This window comes from Mustela nigripes, chromosome 6, assembly GCF_022355385.1.
Source record: "Mustela nigripes isolate SB6536 chromosome 6, MUSNIG.SB6536, whole genome shotgun sequence".
Lineage (NCBI taxonomy): Eukaryota > Metazoa > Chordata > Mammalia > Carnivora > Mustelidae > Mustela > Mustela nigripes.
The window spans coordinates 24,100,208-24,119,585 of NC_081562.1; the positions used below are offsets into that span (position 1 = coordinate 24,100,208).

Consider the following 19,378-nt stretch of genomic DNA (forward strand, 5'->3'; position numbering starts at 1 on the left):
TTCTGAAGCATATTATTAGCATCACATAGAACTGACTTGATAAAATGCTAGTTCTTGTCTATAAATTAAAGTGTTTATAACATATATGACATGGTTCCCTAGACTCCCATTCAGATCTATGTAACAACACAATCTTTGATGGACAGAAATAATTCAAATATTGTAAGAAAAACATAACCAATAAGAGAAATAGCTCTTTATCTCCCTCACCCCCCTTTCTTCTCTTAATGTAACAATCACTAAGAACTTGCCCAATGCAAGGGGCTGTTCTAAGTGTATTTTCAACAGGTAAGAACTCATTGAATCTGTCAGAGGAATATGCTGAGCAGGATCTCTCTGCTTTATGAATCTATGGATCACAACACATTCAAAATACCAATGGTAATGTAACTACAAATCCTTTTAAGATATTTACCAGGTTATTTTTAAAGCTAAGTGGGATTTTTTTTTCTACAGTAAAAGCAAAAGGTAGAAAATGTCCCCTATAGTTTTCAATGTATGTAGAAACTATAAATTCTCAGATATTAAATATTCAAAATTATTTCTAAAATTACATATTTACAAAGTTAGTATTGTTTGAAAATCTAAACTCCTGGGTTTTTTTAAGATTTTTTTTAATGTATTTATTTAACAGAGAGAGATCACGAGCCGGCAGGCAGAGAGAGAGAGAAGAGGAAGCAGGCTCCCTGCTGAGCAGGGAGCTCGATGCTGGACTCGATTCCAGGACCCTGAGATCATGACCTGAGCTGAAGGCAGAGGCTTTAACCCACTGAGCCACTCAGGCACCCTAAATTCCTGTTTTTAACTGTATTTTCTAAAATATTTTTGTAGGATGTCTGCGTGCTTCAGTCGGTTAAGCATCTGCCTTCACCTCGGGTCATGATCCTGGGTTCCTGGGATCAAGTCCGGCATTGGGCTCCCTGCTCAACAGGGAATCTTCTTCCTCTGCCTGCCAGTCCCCCTGCATGTGCTGGTTCTCTTTCTGACAAAAAAATAAATAAAAATCTTTTTAAAAAATAAAATATTTTTGCAATACCTTTAATATTGGAAGAATTTCTGTGTTCCCTCTCGAAATCCCAAGGGAGTCACCAGTTCCTTTCCTTAAAGGTATCTCTGTGGGAGGAAAGAAAGGAAAAGAAGGAAGGAAGGACCAGAAGAGGAAGGAAAGGAAGAGAAGAAAGAGGAGGAGGAAAAAAAGGGTTAAAAGTAGGAAGAAGAGGAGTGAGAAGGAGAAAAGAAACAAAGGGAAAGAAGGAAAGACCAGAGGAAAGAGGAGAAAAGAAAAAATGTAAACACAGCAGTGACTCATAATCCTAAAAAATGTTATGCCAAATTTTTTGATTTTTGGTTACTTTTTGATTACTCATGATTTTAGAAATGATTCAACACTTTGAAATTGACTGAATACAAAATTATTTCTTCCATATAATTATATTTTGTCTTTATATAAGTTAATTTAAAAGCATCTTGCAGTACAACAAACAAAATTAAAAATCTTGATTATTAACAAGGTAATATTATGGTAAAATGACTGGTCTTTCTACACAGTCTATAGAGTCCATTGAAAAGCATTCAAAAGGGGGTGCCTGGGTGGTTCATTTGGTTAAGTGACTACTTTCAGCTCAGGTCATGGATCCTGAGTCCCAGGATCAAGTCCTGTGTCAATTTCCCAGCTCCATGGGCAGCCTGCTTCTTCCTCTGACCTTCTCCCCTCTCATTTTCTCTCTCACTCTCAAATAAATAAATAAAATCTTAAAAACAAAGAAAAGCATTCAAAAAACAGGGTAAGAGCCTAATGAATTTGGACAAATATCAGAAAAGACTGGTTTGAGTGAAAGGAATATAAATTATAAATATATGCCAATGCTAGCTTCCTATTTTAAAATGTATTGCATAATTTAAATAATCCATTACTTAGTAAACAGTCCAATAAATATTTTGAATCAGACTTCCATAATTAATATATAAGAATGACTTGTACTTTGTGTTTTATGTGCCAATAAGATGATGGTAATAATAATACTGGAAAAGTTATAAGAATTTATACATCTGAATGGGGATAACCCCTCACTACATAAACTTAGATTTTTCTATTTTTAAATGGATCATACTCCATTATCAATTAATTCTTTAGAGGTGAAACACTTTAGCAAAGAATCAACAAATTGCATTTAGTTAATTTGTAATTAAACAGAATATAAATCCAACAAAACAATAGTCTCCCAAAAGTAATTAGTAAACAAAACAAAATTGAATAAGGAATAGACAAAAAAAAAAATCACTGGGCTTTTTGCTTTCAGTAACAGGTAACCTGGAAAAATTCTCCTGTCTAGAGACCACTAGAAAAGCTGGAAAAAAACTGTTTCTTCATATTTAAGTAAAAAAGATCATGAAAATGGGAACTTGAGCTACATTCCCAACTGAGGACTATTGTCAATTCTGAAACAGAAAGCTAAGAAGCCAAGTGATGCTTCTGACAGCCTTGAGAACTAAAGCAACAGAGATTAGGATCCAGGGCCACCAAAAGTGAGAAGCCAGAAGGGGCTGCATCCCAGGAGTTAGGGTAAATGGAAAATAAGTCAACAAAAGAGCATCTCAGCTTCAAATTATCTTAATCTCTCAAACTGGACTAATGGGATCCTGGAGTAGTAGTGTCTTCATATATTTAGTAAAAACAAGCATAAACCTTCTCTGGAAGGTTTTAACCTCATTAACCTCATCTAAGCCTTCAAGTTATTTCTATAATATATTTAGCAAATATAATGTCTACCACACAATCAAAAATAGCCAGAGTAACCAAATAGATGATGAAGCAGTTCTTCACTTAGGAACTCAACATAGTAAGTGCAGAAGAAATGACAGAAGTTTGAAAACCTTTCTGGATTCTCACTCTCACTCCTTCAATGACAGATAAAAGTTGTATAAATATCTCAACCTCCCAGCTCTCTAGGTTCTACACAGTCTCCTACAGGTCTCTCATAGGAATAACCCCTAAACCTATAAGAGTAGCCTTCTCTGTAACTTACTGCATTTTGTACTGTCTTCCTTTCCTTTACTGTCTTACTTCTCCACACTACCACCCTGTTTCCTAGATAATATACCAAATAAAACACTGGACTCAACAACTTGTCTCAGAATCTACAAGGGGCGGGGGGGACCTAGGAGAAAGGTCAAACTGACAATAGCTGAACTCACTGGTTAAGTCTTTACAACACAACATGTGCGGTAACTGGGCATTATATGCTTCCTGATTCAACACAACAGGAAGTAAACAGCACCACCACCTATGAAGTATTCTTATGAATTTAGAAGATATTGACAGGAATTCTTTTTGATAAGATATCACGGGAATCTAATCAAGCCTCTAGAGCCAACTACCAGGTAGAGAAACAAGTTAATTCCACAAAGACATAAGAAGCCAAATCCAGATTGTGGGGAATCTACAAGATGGCAAATTTCTTCAAAAAATAAATGGCTTGAAAGGGGGAGGAAGAAAGGAACTCTTAGATATTAGAAAGAAAGACTCAAGAAAAATGTAAGAAAGTAAAATGTATGTATGGGCTTATTTGGATCCTGATTAGAACAAACTAACTTAAGATATTTTTAATACAGTCAGTGACATAGGATTTTTCCCCTAATTTTATATGGTAATAATGGCATTTTAGTTCTGTAAAACAAAATAAAATCTTTATCTGTTACATAGATACATAAACCAACAGACACACACACATGTACACACATGTGTGCGTGCACACACACAAACACATCGGGGTATTTGCTAGTGAAATGACATGGCATCTGTTTTAAAACACTCCAGAGGAAAACATGTGTTCCAGGAAAGAATGAAGTAAAATTGGCAATATGTGCATAATATTTGCACTGCATAATAGGTACATGGTAAGTTATTTCATCTCTCTCTATTTGAAACTCTGCAAATATATAATTTTTTAAAAAGGAAAAGGCATTTTAAGATAGGACATTTCAAAAAAAATAGGACTTGAATGTATTAGATAGCCAGAGACCTTTAACCAGTAGTTCCCAAACTTTGATGTGTATCAAAATCACCAGATAAACTAATAAAGACTAGAAAGGCCCAGGCTTTTCTGAAGTAGGATAGGACCTGGGCCTTTGTATTTTTAATAAGCTCCCAAGTGATACTGATGCCAATCAAAATGTGAGAACCATGGCTCTAAAATTCCATCTGTTAAGCCACACTCAAATGAGAACAGCAGAGCCAGATCAATAAATCTCTGGGAAAACAAGTACTACAATAATGACTTTACTACAAAGTCCCTCAAATGTCATATACACTATGTAAGAGGGGTAAAATAGGAAAGTAAACACCCACTAACCACACCCCCACTCCCTACAGATGGGTTACTTTTTAAAACAGATGGTTCAGGGGTTCAACCACATGCTGAAGAAAGAAGGTCAGAGCATAAGGCTGTACTTTGGGAGAAGGAACTTTCTAAAAGGAGAAGAATTGCTGGCAGAAAGGGATTGGGGCAGAGAGAGTAAGGAGTGGGTGGGAAATTAGAACAAAAATAAAGGAAGAAAAGAGGAAAAGGGGAAAAGAAAAGTAGAAACAAAATAAGTGAAGAAAACAAATTTTAAAAGGAGGGAATCAGAAGACAGAAGGAAATTTAAAAGGAGTAAAACGTAAAACACTGATCCATTCAACAGACATTTTTTTAATTTATTTTTTATTTTCAGCATAACAGTATTCATTATTTTTGCACCACACCCAGTGCTCCATGCAATCCGTGCCGTCTATAATACCCACCACCTGGTACCCCGACCTCCCACCCTCCGCCCCTTCAAAACCCTCAGATTGTTTTTCAGAGTCCATAGTCTCTCATGGTTCACCTCCCCTTCCAATTTCCCCCCAACTCCCTTCTCCTCTCTATCTCCCCATGTCCTCCATGCTAGTTGTTAAGTTCCCAGTCTGTATGGGGCAGTGTGGTAGGTACCAAAAATATAACGGCAACCAAAACATGCTCTCTTTCTTCAAGCAGCATACACTCTATCGGAAAATGGCAAAGGAGGAAAGGCAATAAAAGGGGAAAAGTAAAAAGAAGGTAAAAGTGGTGAGGAATGGAGAAGGGGAATATATGAGTGAGGGGAAGAAAAAAGACACTTTTCTGCCACGGAACCATAGAACAAATAACCTCTTTAATATTCACTTGGTTAAACTCCTACTATTTCTATCCCTGGTTATAAATCACCAAGGAAGCATAGTACTGAAATGCCTAGTTTTCATTAACAGTAGTTATTCTGTATTCCAACTTATATATTCATATGCATATCTGTAAATAAGAACTTCATACTTTTTCATTCATTATATTACCTAGAGATTTTTTAAATTTTCTTCGTGGGTTTCCTAATAACTCCAATATTTCACTTAATCGCAATGTGACTTCTGCTACCACCACAATGTCAATATCTTCCATTTTATAGCAGTGAATTACTTCATTTATCTGCCACAGAAGATAAACCCACTGAAAAGAGAAAATCAATTAAAATTTTATTACATTATAGAGTAATTTTTTTAAACTTAGGACTTCCTTGAAGTCATCATCTTCTAAACATGTAAAAATGTTAGACAGGTAAACACCCCCTTACTAGTACATCTTAATTATAAACATCAATGTTCTTAATCAATCTGTTTATATAAACTCATAAAGAAGATCCACCTACGCTTATAATCTACAAATCTATAGCCATAATGGAAAATTTATCATCTTTTTTTTATCATATCAGTAAAGATTATCAGTATCCTCAAAGTTCTAATTTTCCCTTCAGAAAGCAGCTGTTAGGATCACTACCAAAGTCTTCCAAAACAGTGAAGGGTTAAGCAGGTATTTCAGGCTCCATGTTAGGTACCTTCTATCATGCCTATACCCCCAAAGTCTAGCTCATAAAATTAGCCATCACACTTTGGGAACTAAAATGAGGAAACAAGATTATTTTTTCATAGTACATGGTAAAACCAAGCCCATGTACCCAATGTACAATTCATCAAGTATGTTACTGTTAAATGTTTCCTCCTATGTTCCCAGGTTATAATATTCACACCCACTCAATTTTCTCTTTTCCACAAAAGAGCTCTTTGAAATAATCTAAAGATATTATTGCAGGGAAAAAAAACTAAAATTCCTTATTTATTTGTATTTTCCATTATTAACCTCCTCAATGAACTTATCCAAGTTTGTATAACCTTAAATGCACTATATTTATTCTTTCCTTAAAAACCTGAAATACCTTCCCACTCCCCAAAACTAAACTGCAGAAGTGCAGAGAATATACTTAGAGAAAGACTCAGTCAGCACCACATTTAAAGAATGGTAGTTATGCAAGTGGATTGATAGGGAAAATTTAGATTTGAAATGTGCATCACAACTTAAAGCAAGTAAAAGGAAACAAAAAAAGGAATACTTTATTACTACTGATTTTCTGGGTGAATTTTGCATAGTCACTTCTGGCCATATTGATCTTCTGAATTCCTAATTTGCATTTCTGCCATAGGAACATTATCATGTCCACAACAATTTCTTTATCAGGCTGAACATTCTGAAAACAAAAATGGTAAAGTAAATTGGTAAGAATAATAAGATACACATATAAATACAGTTATATAGCATTTAACGTGTGTCAAGGAACATTATAAGAGCTTTATATACCTACGGACTGAATGTTTGTGTCTATCCAAAATTCCTGTGTTGAAATTCTAACTCCCAGTGTGATAATATTTGGAGGTGGGGCCTCCCACCTTGAGGTGAAGGTAAAGCCCTCAAGAGTGAAAATACTACCCTTATAAAAGGGACCCCAGAGTCTGTCACTCTCTTTCTGTCAAGTGAGGACACAAGGCAAAGACCACCAACTATAAACCAGGAGGGGGACCCTCACCAGGCACCAAATCTGCTGGTGCCTTGATCTTGGATTCTCAGCCTCCAGAACTATGAGAAATAAGTGGCCCCTATTTAAGCCACCCTGTTTATGGTATTTTTGTTATGGTAGCCCAAACAGACTTAAGGCTTATAACAATTTATTTAATCTTCATGACAACCTTATGAAGTGAGTACTATTACTATCATCCCCACTTTCCAGAAGAACAAACTGAAGTACAAGATTAAGTGGTTTTTCCCAAGATGAAATGAATAGAAAGTAGCAAAGCCAGGATTCAAACCCAAGAAGTCTAGTTCCAGAGTCTACACTCCAATGAACGCTCTCGGTCACTTCTGCCTGTCTAAAAAGAAATGTTCCAAACATTTTTAGGCAAGCTATGTAAGCTAATTATCTCCAACCAAATTTGAAAGTTTTATATACTACTTCCTTTTTAAATTTTCTGTGTTAAAATAATAAAGAATGGGGAAGGGGATGAATTAGTAAGGGGAGAGGAAGTAGGGAGCTGAAAAAGGATATAAACAAGGAGGAAAGAGAGACATGAAGAAACCAACAGAGCATTACACTGGGCATCAATAGATACCATGAGTATAATGAATACATCTCCTTTCAAATCAGTTATTTGGTTCTTTCCAAAAGAAAATATAATTCATTATATCTGAACTAGAAAGATAATGCGTTTATGATTAAAATACACCAAACCTTAAACTCCTTTAGGGCAGCTCTAAGACTTAATGTGCATATGTAGTACCTTATATGGGACCATAACAGAGATCAATAAATGTTTACTGAATTGAATTGAATGAACTAAAACATACATTATTATTTTTTTAAAGTTGGTAATAAAAATTCCTTGCCCTGTGGTTCCTGGGTGGCTCAGTCAGTTGGGCCTCCCACTCTTGGTCTCAGCTCAGGTCTTGATCTCAGGGTTGTGAGTTCAAGCCCTGCACTGGGTTCCACATTGGGAGTGGAGCCTACTTTAAAAAAAAAAAAAAAATCAGGGACATCTGGATGGCTCAGTGGGTTAAAGCCTCTGCCTTTGGCTTAGGTCATGATTCCAGGGTCCTGGGATTGAGCCCCACATCTGGATCTCTGCTCTGTGGGGAAACTGCTTCCTCCTCTCTCTTTGCCTGCCTCTCTGCCTACTTGTGATCTCTGTCTGTCCAATAAATAAATAAAATCTTAAAAAAAAAATCTGGGTAGGAGCTATACTGGATTAACAGCATAGCTCTAGGCTATTAAAGTGGACCAGAATGGCTTTCTCACACTAAAGAAATTAAATATGTGGGAAAGGATAGCCTTTTCTTCCAGGGGCATTGTTTGGCCTCAGAGAGTCAGAGAAAGCTATTGAAGTTAGATTTTTGCATCTGGTTACACAGGCAATGTTACTAGAAGAAGAAATTAAGTATAGAAGAAAGTATAAATAAGTTTTGGTCTATTCATACAGTGGAATACTATGCAGTAAAAATGAACAATAAACAATCACTTACAACAACAAGGATGACTCCTACAAACAATATCAATTGAAAGAAGATACTGAAAGTATACAGAGATCTCCCTTGACTTACAAATAGAAAATACTATTAATTAAAAATGCATTTAATACACCTAATCTACTGAACATCATAGCCTAGTGTTGCCTATCTGAAATGTGCTCAAAACACTTACATTAGCCTACAGTAGGACTAAGGTCCCTAACACAATAACTATCTCTTGTTATTTATTGAATACTGTGCTGAAAGTGAAAACCAGAATAGCTGTGTGTCTGTCATCCACCCTCATGATCATGTAGCTGATTGGGAGCTGTGGCTGCGGCTGCCCAGCATCATGAGACAGTATCATACTGCATATGGCCAGCCAGGGAAATGATCAAAGTTCACATTTTAAAGTATGATTTCCAGTGAATGTGTATTGCTTTTCACCATTGTAAAATTGAAAAATCTTAGGTTGAATCATCCTAAGACAGGGACCATCTATATTTCCTGTATCCAATTACATACAATATCAAAAAACAGGCAAAACTAACCCAATGAGTAAAAAGTCAAGACAGTGAGTACCCTTGGTAGGGTTAGTAAATAGTGAGGAACACAGGGGGAGCTACTGGGTGCTGGACATGTTCTATTTCTTGAACTGGATGTGTTTCATTTATGAAAACTCATTGAGCTATACACTAATAAAATTTTTTCATTATATATTATATATCAATATAAAGTTTAAAAAAAAAAAGTAAGATGCAAGGGCACCTGGGTAGTTCACTTGGTTAAGCATCAGACTCTTAATTTTGGCTCAGGTCTTGATCTCAGGGTCATGAGATGGAGCTGCCAGTCAGGCTCTGTGCTCAGTGTGGAGTCTGCTTGTCCCTCTGCCTTTGCCCCTCCCCCAACTCATCCTCTCTCTCTTTCAAATGAATAAATGAATAAAATCTTTTTAAAAACAAGCAAACAAAAAGTAAGATACAAAGTAATGAATTTCTAAATATTTCTATTTTGGGAGATAAATATATATCACGTATCAAATGGCATTATAAAAAAGATATATCAAGTGCCTGGGTGGCACAATGGGTTAAGCCTGCAACTCTTTGTTTTGGCTGAAGTCATGATCTCAGGATCCTGAGATCACCAGCATTGGACTCTGCACTCAACATCAGGGACATACAAATAAAAACCATAATCAGATACCACCTCACACCTGTCAGAATGACCAAAATAAACAATACTGAAACAACAGATGCTAGAGAGGAGGTGGAGAACTGCTGGTGGGAATGTAGTCACTGTGGAAAACAGTATAGAGGTTCCTCAAAAAGTTAGAAATAGAGCTACCCTATGACCCAGCAATTACACTACTGGGTATATACCCAAAGCATACAAAATACTGATTCTAAGGGGCACACGCACCCTAATGTTTACAGCAGCACTATCAACAATACCCAAACTATGGAGAGAGCCCAAGTGTCTATCAACAGAGGAATGGATAAAGAAGCTATGGTACATATACAAAGGAATATTACTTAGCCACCAAAAAAGAAGGAAATCTTGCCATTTGCAATGACATGGATGGAGTAGGGTGTATTATGCTGGGTGAAATAAGTCAATCAGAGAAAGACAAATACCATATGACTTCACTTATATGTAGAATTTAAGAAACAAAACAAATGAACATAGGAGAAAGAAGAAAAAAAAAAGGAGAGAGGGAGATAAACCATAAGAGACCCTCAGCTATGGAGAACAAACTAAGGGTTGATGGAGGGGAGGAGAGCAGGGGCTGGGCTAAATGGGTAACAGGTATCAAGGAGCACAGTTGTGATGAATGTTGGGTGTTATCTGTAAGTGATGAATCACTAAATTCTAGTCCTGAAACCAATATTACACTATATGTTAACTAACCAGAATTTAAATAAAAACTTAAAATGAAAAAAAATTTTTTTTATTTAACTCTCCTACTATAATCATTATATTTGCTATCAAATACCTTTCTTTTAAAAATTAAATACCTGTCACAAATATTTAATAAACCCAGAAGAAATAAAAAACATTAAACAGTAGAACTTCTCAAGTCCCTTACTGTGGTTTCACTTTTCTGAACAAACTTAATAAATGCTCTATCTTTGTGGTTTTCAAACTTTTTTTAGAATTAGTAAAGCCAAATTTTCAAATGAAATTCTATTTCAGCATTGTATATAAACCTAATAGAAACAGGTTAGGGTGTTACTACCCAAAGCTGAGCTCCTGAGGGAACTTCGGCAAAGCCCTGGGGATCCCTGGAATTCAGTTTTAACACCAGCGATGTTCTAGTTACTTAGACATTCATACCCACAAATCATCATCTCTACTGGCCATTGAGTGCAAAGTGAATCCAAATAATAACCAAGCACTGTACTCATGGACTAGAAAGCAGTATTTCATTAAGAATATTAACTCTAACTGAAATGACTGCCTCACTTCCTTCATTATTTTTTTTTAATTTTATTTATTTATTTGAGAGAAAGAGACAAAGAATGAGAGAGAGAGAGCATGAGAGAAGAGAGGTCAGCAGGAGAAACTGTCTCCCTGGCGAGCAGAGAGGCCGGTGTGCGACTCGATCCCAGGACTCCGGGACCATGACCTGAGCTAAGGCAGTCGCCCAAGCAACTGAGCCACCCAGGTGACCTCATTTCCTTCATTATTAGAAATATAGCTAGCCTAGGAATTTTCCAAAAAGGAACAAAATGGATTATTATCAAAACAGACTTAAAATCAGAAGTCAGATTATGACTCAACCCCTTATTTAATGATTAAACAATATAGAATTTTGGCAAGGTGCAATTCCTGTGATATTTTAAATCTGGCTTTAAATTAGATACAATAACCTCCTTCAACACTATTACAAAGTATCCAAAAAAGCAATTTCACCTGGGGAGAGTCACAGACACAAGAGTATAAGGTTGCTGCCAAATGGAAAATGTCTTCTGAATACCCAGAAGTCTTCACACAAGAATCTAATTCATAAAAGAGAAAAAAATGAAACAAAAAAATTACAAAATTTCAAATAGAAAAGTCATAGAAATACTGAAATTCTACAAAATGATATAAATGGTATCTGGGCAAATATTTCATGTCACTAAGATATTTCTGTATGAAAACTAAGTGGGCTCTAATGCAATTAAAAGAAACTATTATCATTAGTCTGCGATCTATATACCAACTACATTCAAAATAGAATTGAAAAGGCTTAAAATATTAAAACACATGTAAAATACGGCAGTTGAAATAAAATAACAAAAATATCTATTTAAAAACCACTAGGAAAAATATATATATATCACTGTCTAGTAATTGAATTGTCTTGAAATGACTTAAGAACATTATAAAACATTTAAAAAAACCCTACAGGATTAAATTATTCTTGCCAGTCTAAATATAGAGGGTGCAGATTTTAGTTATATACACAATAACTTTTTTTTTTTATTATCTAATTTTTTATTTTTTTATATAAACATATATTTTTATCCCCAGGGGTACAGGTCTGTGAATCACCAGGTTTACACACTTCACAGCACTCACCAAATCACATACCCTCCCCAATGTCCATAATCCCACCCCTTTCTCCCAAACCCCCTCCCCCCGGCAACCCTCAGTTTGTTTTGTGAGATTAAGAGTCACTTATGGTTTGTCTCCCTCCTAAGACTTAAAATGTTGGAATGAAAAACTGCTCCTACTGAAAAAAGATGGGAGACCACCAAATCTTGCCTTGCCAAAGTGAACTGATGGCTTTTGATTTACTGCCCTGCCTGCTGATTTCTCATTTACCAACAAGGTAGCAGCTAAATGGAGCCTTCTTCATCTACTCAGAACCATTACATAGAATAAAACCCAACATCCTTACAAGGTCTAGAAGCCTGCAGGATCTGGCACCCAGCTATTTCTCTGCCTGCATTTCCTACCACATTCTCAAATTCCACCAGCACCAACAGTACACTCCAGACACATGTGCCTCCTTGCCATTCCTTCAACAACCAAGCACACTTCTGCCTCAGGGCCTTTGCACTTCCTGTTTCCTCTGCCTTGAATATTCTTTCTCACTTCGCCTAGAGAGCATATTTTATCAGACGAAATTTTAAGTTTCCAAAAAGGTAAATAAATACTCACCGTGAAAAATAATTTTCTTAACATAAATTTGAGCTGACTGTCCTTCTTTACAGTTTTCCATGGGAAAGACCAAACCCTTGTTTCTCTTTATGTTGATTAAGGGTTCTATTGCAACAAGAAGAATTAAATCCTTTTCTGCTTTCTTGGACTCTGGATCATCCTGCCTCTAAGAAAAGTTTATCCCATAAGTTAATTAATAACTCAAAGGCATCTTAACAAAATTAAAACAAATCATTGGTTTTGTATATGTTACCTGGAGAAAATCAATAAGTTGCCCAGCTAAAGAGTCAAATAAACTCCATTCCTCATAAGTAAAAGCCAATTTTACAAATTTCACAGCAGCATCTATAGAAATAACATTTTTCCCTTTTACAGTAAGTTGCAAAAGAGATGTTTGTGGAAAATCAAGCATTCCATCTGCACCAGTATTTGACACTAGAAAAGGAAAGAGAGAGGTTTGAATGTCACTCATGGAAAGACATATTTACTGAATATTAACTAACAGATACTTCTAGGCACAAGGGAAACAAGGGAATAGAAGCAAATACAATCCCTGCCTTCACAGAGCTTATACTCTAATGGAGAAATGAGAAATCTTGGCAGGGAAATACAGGGTGTTATGGGGACAAATAAGAAGGGCATCAAACATGGGTTTATGGTGGGAGAGTGGTCAAGGATGTCCAGCCAAAGAAACACGGAATCGCAAACACATAGAATTAGCAAGAGTTAACTAGTCAAGTAGGCAGCTAGATATTACAAATTGAAAGCTCAGGAAACAGATCTATAATAGGGATACAGCTTTAGAGTCATCATTACATATCCATAGTAAACAACAGAAGCAGCCATGGGCAATGTACAGCTGTCTAGGATAGGAGAATTACGACCCCCAACATGTAAGAGAAGGGCAGAGAAAGAAAAGGCTGCAGAGAAGAGTGCTTTTCTAAATTCCTTTCTAGGAGTATTCAATAGTAACAAATATTAGAGTATAAGGGAAGAAAAGCACTGAGAAGAGACCCCTGGATTGAACAAAAAGGAAGTTGTCCATGACATTCTCCTCAGAGGGCTGAGGACAGAGGGCTGTAGACTGTATAAGTAAGAAGGAAAGAATCTAGAACAGTGGAAATGGACAATTCCTGACTATAAAAAGAGAAAGAAATACAGGGAGGAAGCTGAAAGAGGACATGGGAGAAAGGGGCAGTTTGGAAATGGTAAGCTAAAAGACTTCAAAAGAAGAGAAGGAACACCCTTTCCACTTTAATGAGAGACAGCGGAAAGGATGGGTATAAGTGAAGGTAAGTTTTCAAGTGTGGAAGAAGGAAATCTCATCTGAGATCATTTTCTTCATGGAGAGGATAAGCCCAAGCTGTGGCAGAGAAATTCCTTGCCTACAGATCAGCATGCACATGTGAGGATGCACACACACAGTGACACAGACACACACACACACACACACACCCGAAACTCACTTAAAAGTACACATGCTAAGGTCTAGGCTTTCACCTCCCTTTCCAGGGAGACTGTGGACAAGTCAGCTGACTGCTCCAGAGCAACAGAAGGTAAGCTCATGAAAAAATAAAGTTAAAAACACAAACACTTTGAAACTTTTTCTCTTTGAAAAAGAGAAGATTTTAAAAACATGAAGCAAGAATAAATTGCTGTGAAAAAGAATCAAATTGAGATTAGGTATAAATTATTTTATTGTTGAAACAAAGAATTCAATAGGTGAATGGAACAGAATAGCAAGAACCAAAGAACAAATTAGTAACCTAGAAAGTTGGATCGAGAAACCTTCCCAGAAGGCAACAGAAAGGAATAAAGAGATTAAAATAATAAAATAGGGATGTTTGGGTGGCTCAGTCGGTTAAGCATCTGCCTTCAGCTCAGGTCATGGTCCCAGGGTCCTAGGATTGAGTCCCACATTAGGACTGCTCAGCATGTTGATTAGTCAGGGACGGCTTTTAAGAAAAAATGAATTGGGCCTTAAGGGATACTGAGATTCAGAAGGTCAAGGACAAGATAGTGGGAGAAGGACAAGGCAGGGGGAGAAAGGGCAGAGAACCCCAGAAGGTATAACTATACCCCAGACTTCCTCCCTGGCAGCCGTTAGTGCTGCTGACCAAGCACAGTCGTGGCAAGGAGAGCCATATGATGAGTTTTGACATGTGAGAAAAGACCACTGTCCCTTCCATGCTGGGCATTATGGCCTGCACAAGATTCTCCAGAGCTTTCTCAAATCCCCTATGGCAGAACAATGCCAACTTTCAAAATGAGGGCTTCTGCTCAATCTGACATTTTAAAATTTAAAAAATTTTATGAAAATTTGAAAATATTGGATCAAAAATCAAATTTTTTTCGTCCTATTTAACAAACTAATAGAAGATATTTTTAATGAAAAGAAAGCCTAAATCATTTTATATGTATGGGAAATTTTTAATTAATAGTTAAAAACCTTTCCTCAAAGAAAATTCCAACTCCAAATGCCATCACCAGTAAATTCAATCAAACATGTAAGAAATAACAACAGTCTGACACAAAATCTTTCAGATAAGAGAGAAAGAGAGTGTATGTACTTCTCAACTCTTTATATGAGCTCAATATGTCCTTGAAAGCAAAACCTAAAAAGGCACTACAAGAAAGGAAAATCTCTCATGAACAGAAGCAAAATAATAAACATTAGCAAACAAAATCAAATTATATATCAAAAGGATAATGCTTACCTCCACATTAGATTTATTCCAAAAATATAGTGGTTAACAATGAGATAAGCAATCAATATAATTTGTCACATTAACAGAAATAAACTAGAAATCCATTCAATCAACTCAATAAAGCCAGAAAAGGCTTTTGATGAAATTCAACAACTATTCATAATTAAAAACAAACAAAACTCAGAAAACCAAGAATAATAGCAACTTCCTTAATCTGGACAAAAAGTTATCTTAAAAAACCCTTCAGCAAACATCAAAATTAATGGTAAAATGTCAAAAGCTTTCTATGTGAGATCATAAATGAGACAAGAATATCCACTATTACCACTTCCATTTCATGTTTTTGTTTTTTTTTTTTTTTAAAGATTTTATTTATTTACTTGAGAGAGAGACCGTGAGAGAGAGCATGAACGAGGAGAAGGTCAGAGAGAGAAGCAGACTCCCCATGGAGCTGGGAGTCCGATGCGGGACTCGATCCCGGGACTCCAGGATCATGACCTGAGCCGAAGGCAGTCGTCCAACCAACTGAGCCACCCAGGCGTCCCCCATTTCATGTTTTATTGGATATCTTATCCAATGCAATAAGCCAAGAATTGCAAGAAAGAAGAAATTAAAAGATTAAGAACTAGAAAGAGAGAAACACAATAGTCATTATTCACAGGTAATGATTATACACCTAAGCAAATCCAAAAGAAAATCTCATAAATTATTTAAATTATTAGTTGTGTTTAATAAGATTCCTCAATTTAAGATTTAAAAAACTGGAGGGGCTGCCTGGGTGGCTCAGTGGGTTAAGCCTCTACCTTCAGCTCAGGTCATGATCTCAGGGTCCTGGGATCGAGTCCCGAATCGGGCTCTCTGCTAGGCAGGGAGCCTGCTTCCTCCTCTCTCTCTCTCTCTTTCACTCTGCTTGCCTCTCTGCCTACTTGTGATATCTCTCTGTCAAATAAATAAAATCTTAAAAAAAGAAAACAACTGGACATCATTTTCTTTTTTTTTTTTTAGATTTTATTTATTTATTTAACAGAGAGAGAAGGATCACAAGTAGGCAGAGAGGCAGACAGAGAGAGAGAGGGAAGCAGGCTCCCTGCTGATCAGAGAGCCCGATGCAGGACTCGATCCCAGGACCCCAAGATCATGACCTGAGCCGAAGAAAGAGGCTTAACCCACTGAGCCACCCAGGCGCCCCAGGTATCATTTTCTTATATGTCAAATACCATACTAAAATTTTTGTCTTTCATGTTATAACATAATATATTATTTTAACAAATTATTTACTTATTAAAAGTTCTTTTCCTGCCATAAACAGTTCTGAGACAACATCACGAACTTCTACTTCATCTGTAACAATAGATCCAGTTTGTAGTGTGCGCCTATTTGAGTCAGAAAGAGTTTCTAAGACGGCCAGAAACCGGGATGCAGTGCTATCCAACATCTCATCCAACAACCGCTCTGTGACAGTACGTGGCCATGGCAACTGGAATAAAAAAAAAAAAAAAAAACTACAGTCCACTTTTTTAGAGTTCTACAGTGTTTAGTATTATAAGCAAAGATAAGCAAGGAATATTTCATTAATGCTAAAAGAGAGAGTGGCTGGCCTGTCAATGAGATGGCTACTTTTATGGTGTTCATTTCCAAGGTGTTTCTCCAGACTCCATTGATGTCATGACACCATTACATCAAAGACTGCTATTGCTTTATGTCCATGTTTCCAAGGCAGCAATAAAAGGCTGTTTGTTTATTTCTATCTTTTTATTAGGGCAACATCAATCTCCATATGCTTTGTGTTACCTTAATCACAGTCTTCAGGAACTGATATTCAAACTTCGGTTGCCTAGGAATTTCTCAGGAATGCTTTTTAGATTCACAGACCAAATCTTGAGATTCAGTGGGTCACTTTTCATAAGCACCACAGGAAATTCTAATGCAGAAGATCCTTAAACCCAAATTTGAAACAATATTTTACAGTATAAATAGCTAATCTTATAGTAGTTAATGAAAGAAGAATTGACAGCTATACATTAATATGCTAATGGCTGTTAGAGCCCTGTATGAATTCCCAGCCACTTTGCATTGTATCATCCCAGAATGATTTCCCCTCCTGCCTGTGACTTGCCACTACACTATTCTTCAGACAAAAATCTGTTCTCTGTATTTAGATTACCAGTAAAAAAAAGAAGTAGCTCTGGTCAACTTTTCTAGACTCCATATCCAGTTAGAAGATACCTGTCATATTCCCCATGGTTCCCCTGTTCCTCTCCATCCTGGGGCAAAGTCAGAGAGACAGAAAAACATAAACAGGGTTAAAACTGCTTTGGAGTATTTTTCCCCAAACAACCAACTTCTCTACTCATTAGCTTCTATGACTTTTCAATCCATAGGTTAACTTATAGGTTAAAAACCTCAATAAACTTAAATTTCATGCCCTAGCCTCTCTTTACTAACAGACGTAAGGGTTTCTTCTAAGATTTTTACTGTAAGTTAAAACAGAGCTTTCTAAAATTATACTCGAAAGCATTATAAATTTTCTAATAATTAGACATATTCAAAACGAACTTATAAAAACCAAAGATTAGACTTAAATTGCTTTTAGAAATACCATAGAAAAACTAAAAAAAGTGAAGCAGAATATTTATCAAAGCTGTAGATGAATACCAAGTAAAAGATTTTAAAACATAAATATTTAAAAGATCTATAAAAAAGATTTAAGGCAACAAAAAAACAATGGGTTGCCAAGCATGACAAGCAAAATATTAATGTCTATAAAAATGATGAGCTCAGGGATGCCTGAGTGGCTCGGTGAGTTAAAGCCTCTGCCTTCGGCTCAGGCCATGATCCCAGGGTCCTGGAATCTAGCCCCGCATCGGGCTCTCTGCTCAGCAGGGAGTCTGCTTCCCCTTCTCTCTTTGCCTGCCTCTCTGGCTACTTGTGATTTCTATCTGTCAAATAAATACATAAAATCTTTTTTAAAAAAATGATGAGCTCATTCAAATATATTTTTTTCAAATATATTTTAAAAATTGAAATCACTAGTAGATAAGTGGTCAAAACTGTGGAAGGCAAAATTCACAGAAAAAGGAAATAATAAGAGTAAACACAAATATAAGGGAAAGTTGGATCAAAGAAATAGTTAAAATGACAAGCCATTTATAAAAACTGAATTATTCAAAAAGTAGAGAGGGATGCCTGGGTGGCTCAGTCAGTTAAGCATCTGACTCTTGATTTAGATTGAGGTCATGATCTCGGGGTTGCCAGATCAAGCCCCAAGTCAGGCTCTGCACTCAGGGCAAACTCTGTCCTAGATTCTCTCTCTCCCTCTTTCTCTGCTCTTCCTGCTGCTCTTTCTTTCTCTCTTTCTCTCTCTCTGTCTCTCTCAAGTAAATAGATAGACAGATAGATAATCTTTTTTTTTATTTATTTATTTTATTTTTTATTTTTTTTATTTTTTATAAACATATATTTTTATCCCCAGGGGTACTTTTTTAAAAAAATAGCAAAACGGTAACAACTTGTAGTGGATTGGTACATGCAGGCTGTACTCTGCATAGCTATTTCAGAAATCAATTTGGGAATATATATCAAGAGAAATAAAAGTGACTGTATCCTTTGATTCAAATCCTGCATCTTTAATTTTGTCCACAGGAAATTTAAAAAATAGTATATTGAAGCTGTTGATTACTTCAATATTTAGAATAACAAAGAACTGGAAACCACTAAAATTTTAAATAGTAATAAAAATATTTGACAAGTTATGGTACAAATACTGCATAGAGTATGCTAGACCATCTTGAAAAACATCAGGATGGATGAGAAGCTAAATGACATGATCCAGATAGTCTGTTCCACTTCTAAACAGACATGGCATCTATGACATCTACTCCATGAGATATATTATGTTAATTGAGATGTATTATGCTATTATGTTAATATATTATGTTAATCCCAATATAATATACCTAGCCCAGTCAAGCTTAATTTCTCACTATCCCCCAATGAACTTTGTTTGCTCCTGCTTCTAAGCTATGATCATGCTCTGGTCCTGTACTTAGAATGTTTTATCCTCTCCTCCCTATACACTCAAATCCTGCTCATTATTCCAAGGTCATTCAAAAAGACAGAACCATGACTGCTCCTATATATTCT

At 36.2% G+C, this 19,378-nt stretch overlaps 1 protein-coding gene across 1 annotated transcript in view; it reads right to left on the minus strand.

Annotated features, from left to right (window-relative positions):
- Positions 1-19,378, minus strand: part of CFAP54 (cilia and flagella associated protein 54) — a 302,579-nt gene that overhangs the window by 253,243 nt on the left and 29,958 nt on the right. Inside the window, exons 9-15 of the mRNA XM_059402309.1 lie at positions 16,514-16,712; positions 12,781-12,962; positions 12,528-12,693; positions 11,292-11,377; positions 6,436-6,570; positions 5,348-5,498; positions 1,037-1,113 (exon numbers count right to left, since the gene is read on the minus strand). Coding sequence (XP_059258292.1) covers positions 1,037-1,113; positions 5,348-5,498; positions 6,436-6,570; positions 11,292-11,377; positions 12,528-12,693; positions 12,781-12,962; positions 16,514-16,712 — 996 coding nt within the window. The remainder of the gene's footprint in view (positions 1-1,036; positions 1,114-5,347; positions 5,499-6,435; positions 6,571-11,291; positions 11,378-12,527; positions 12,694-12,780; positions 12,963-16,513; positions 16,713-19,378) is intronic.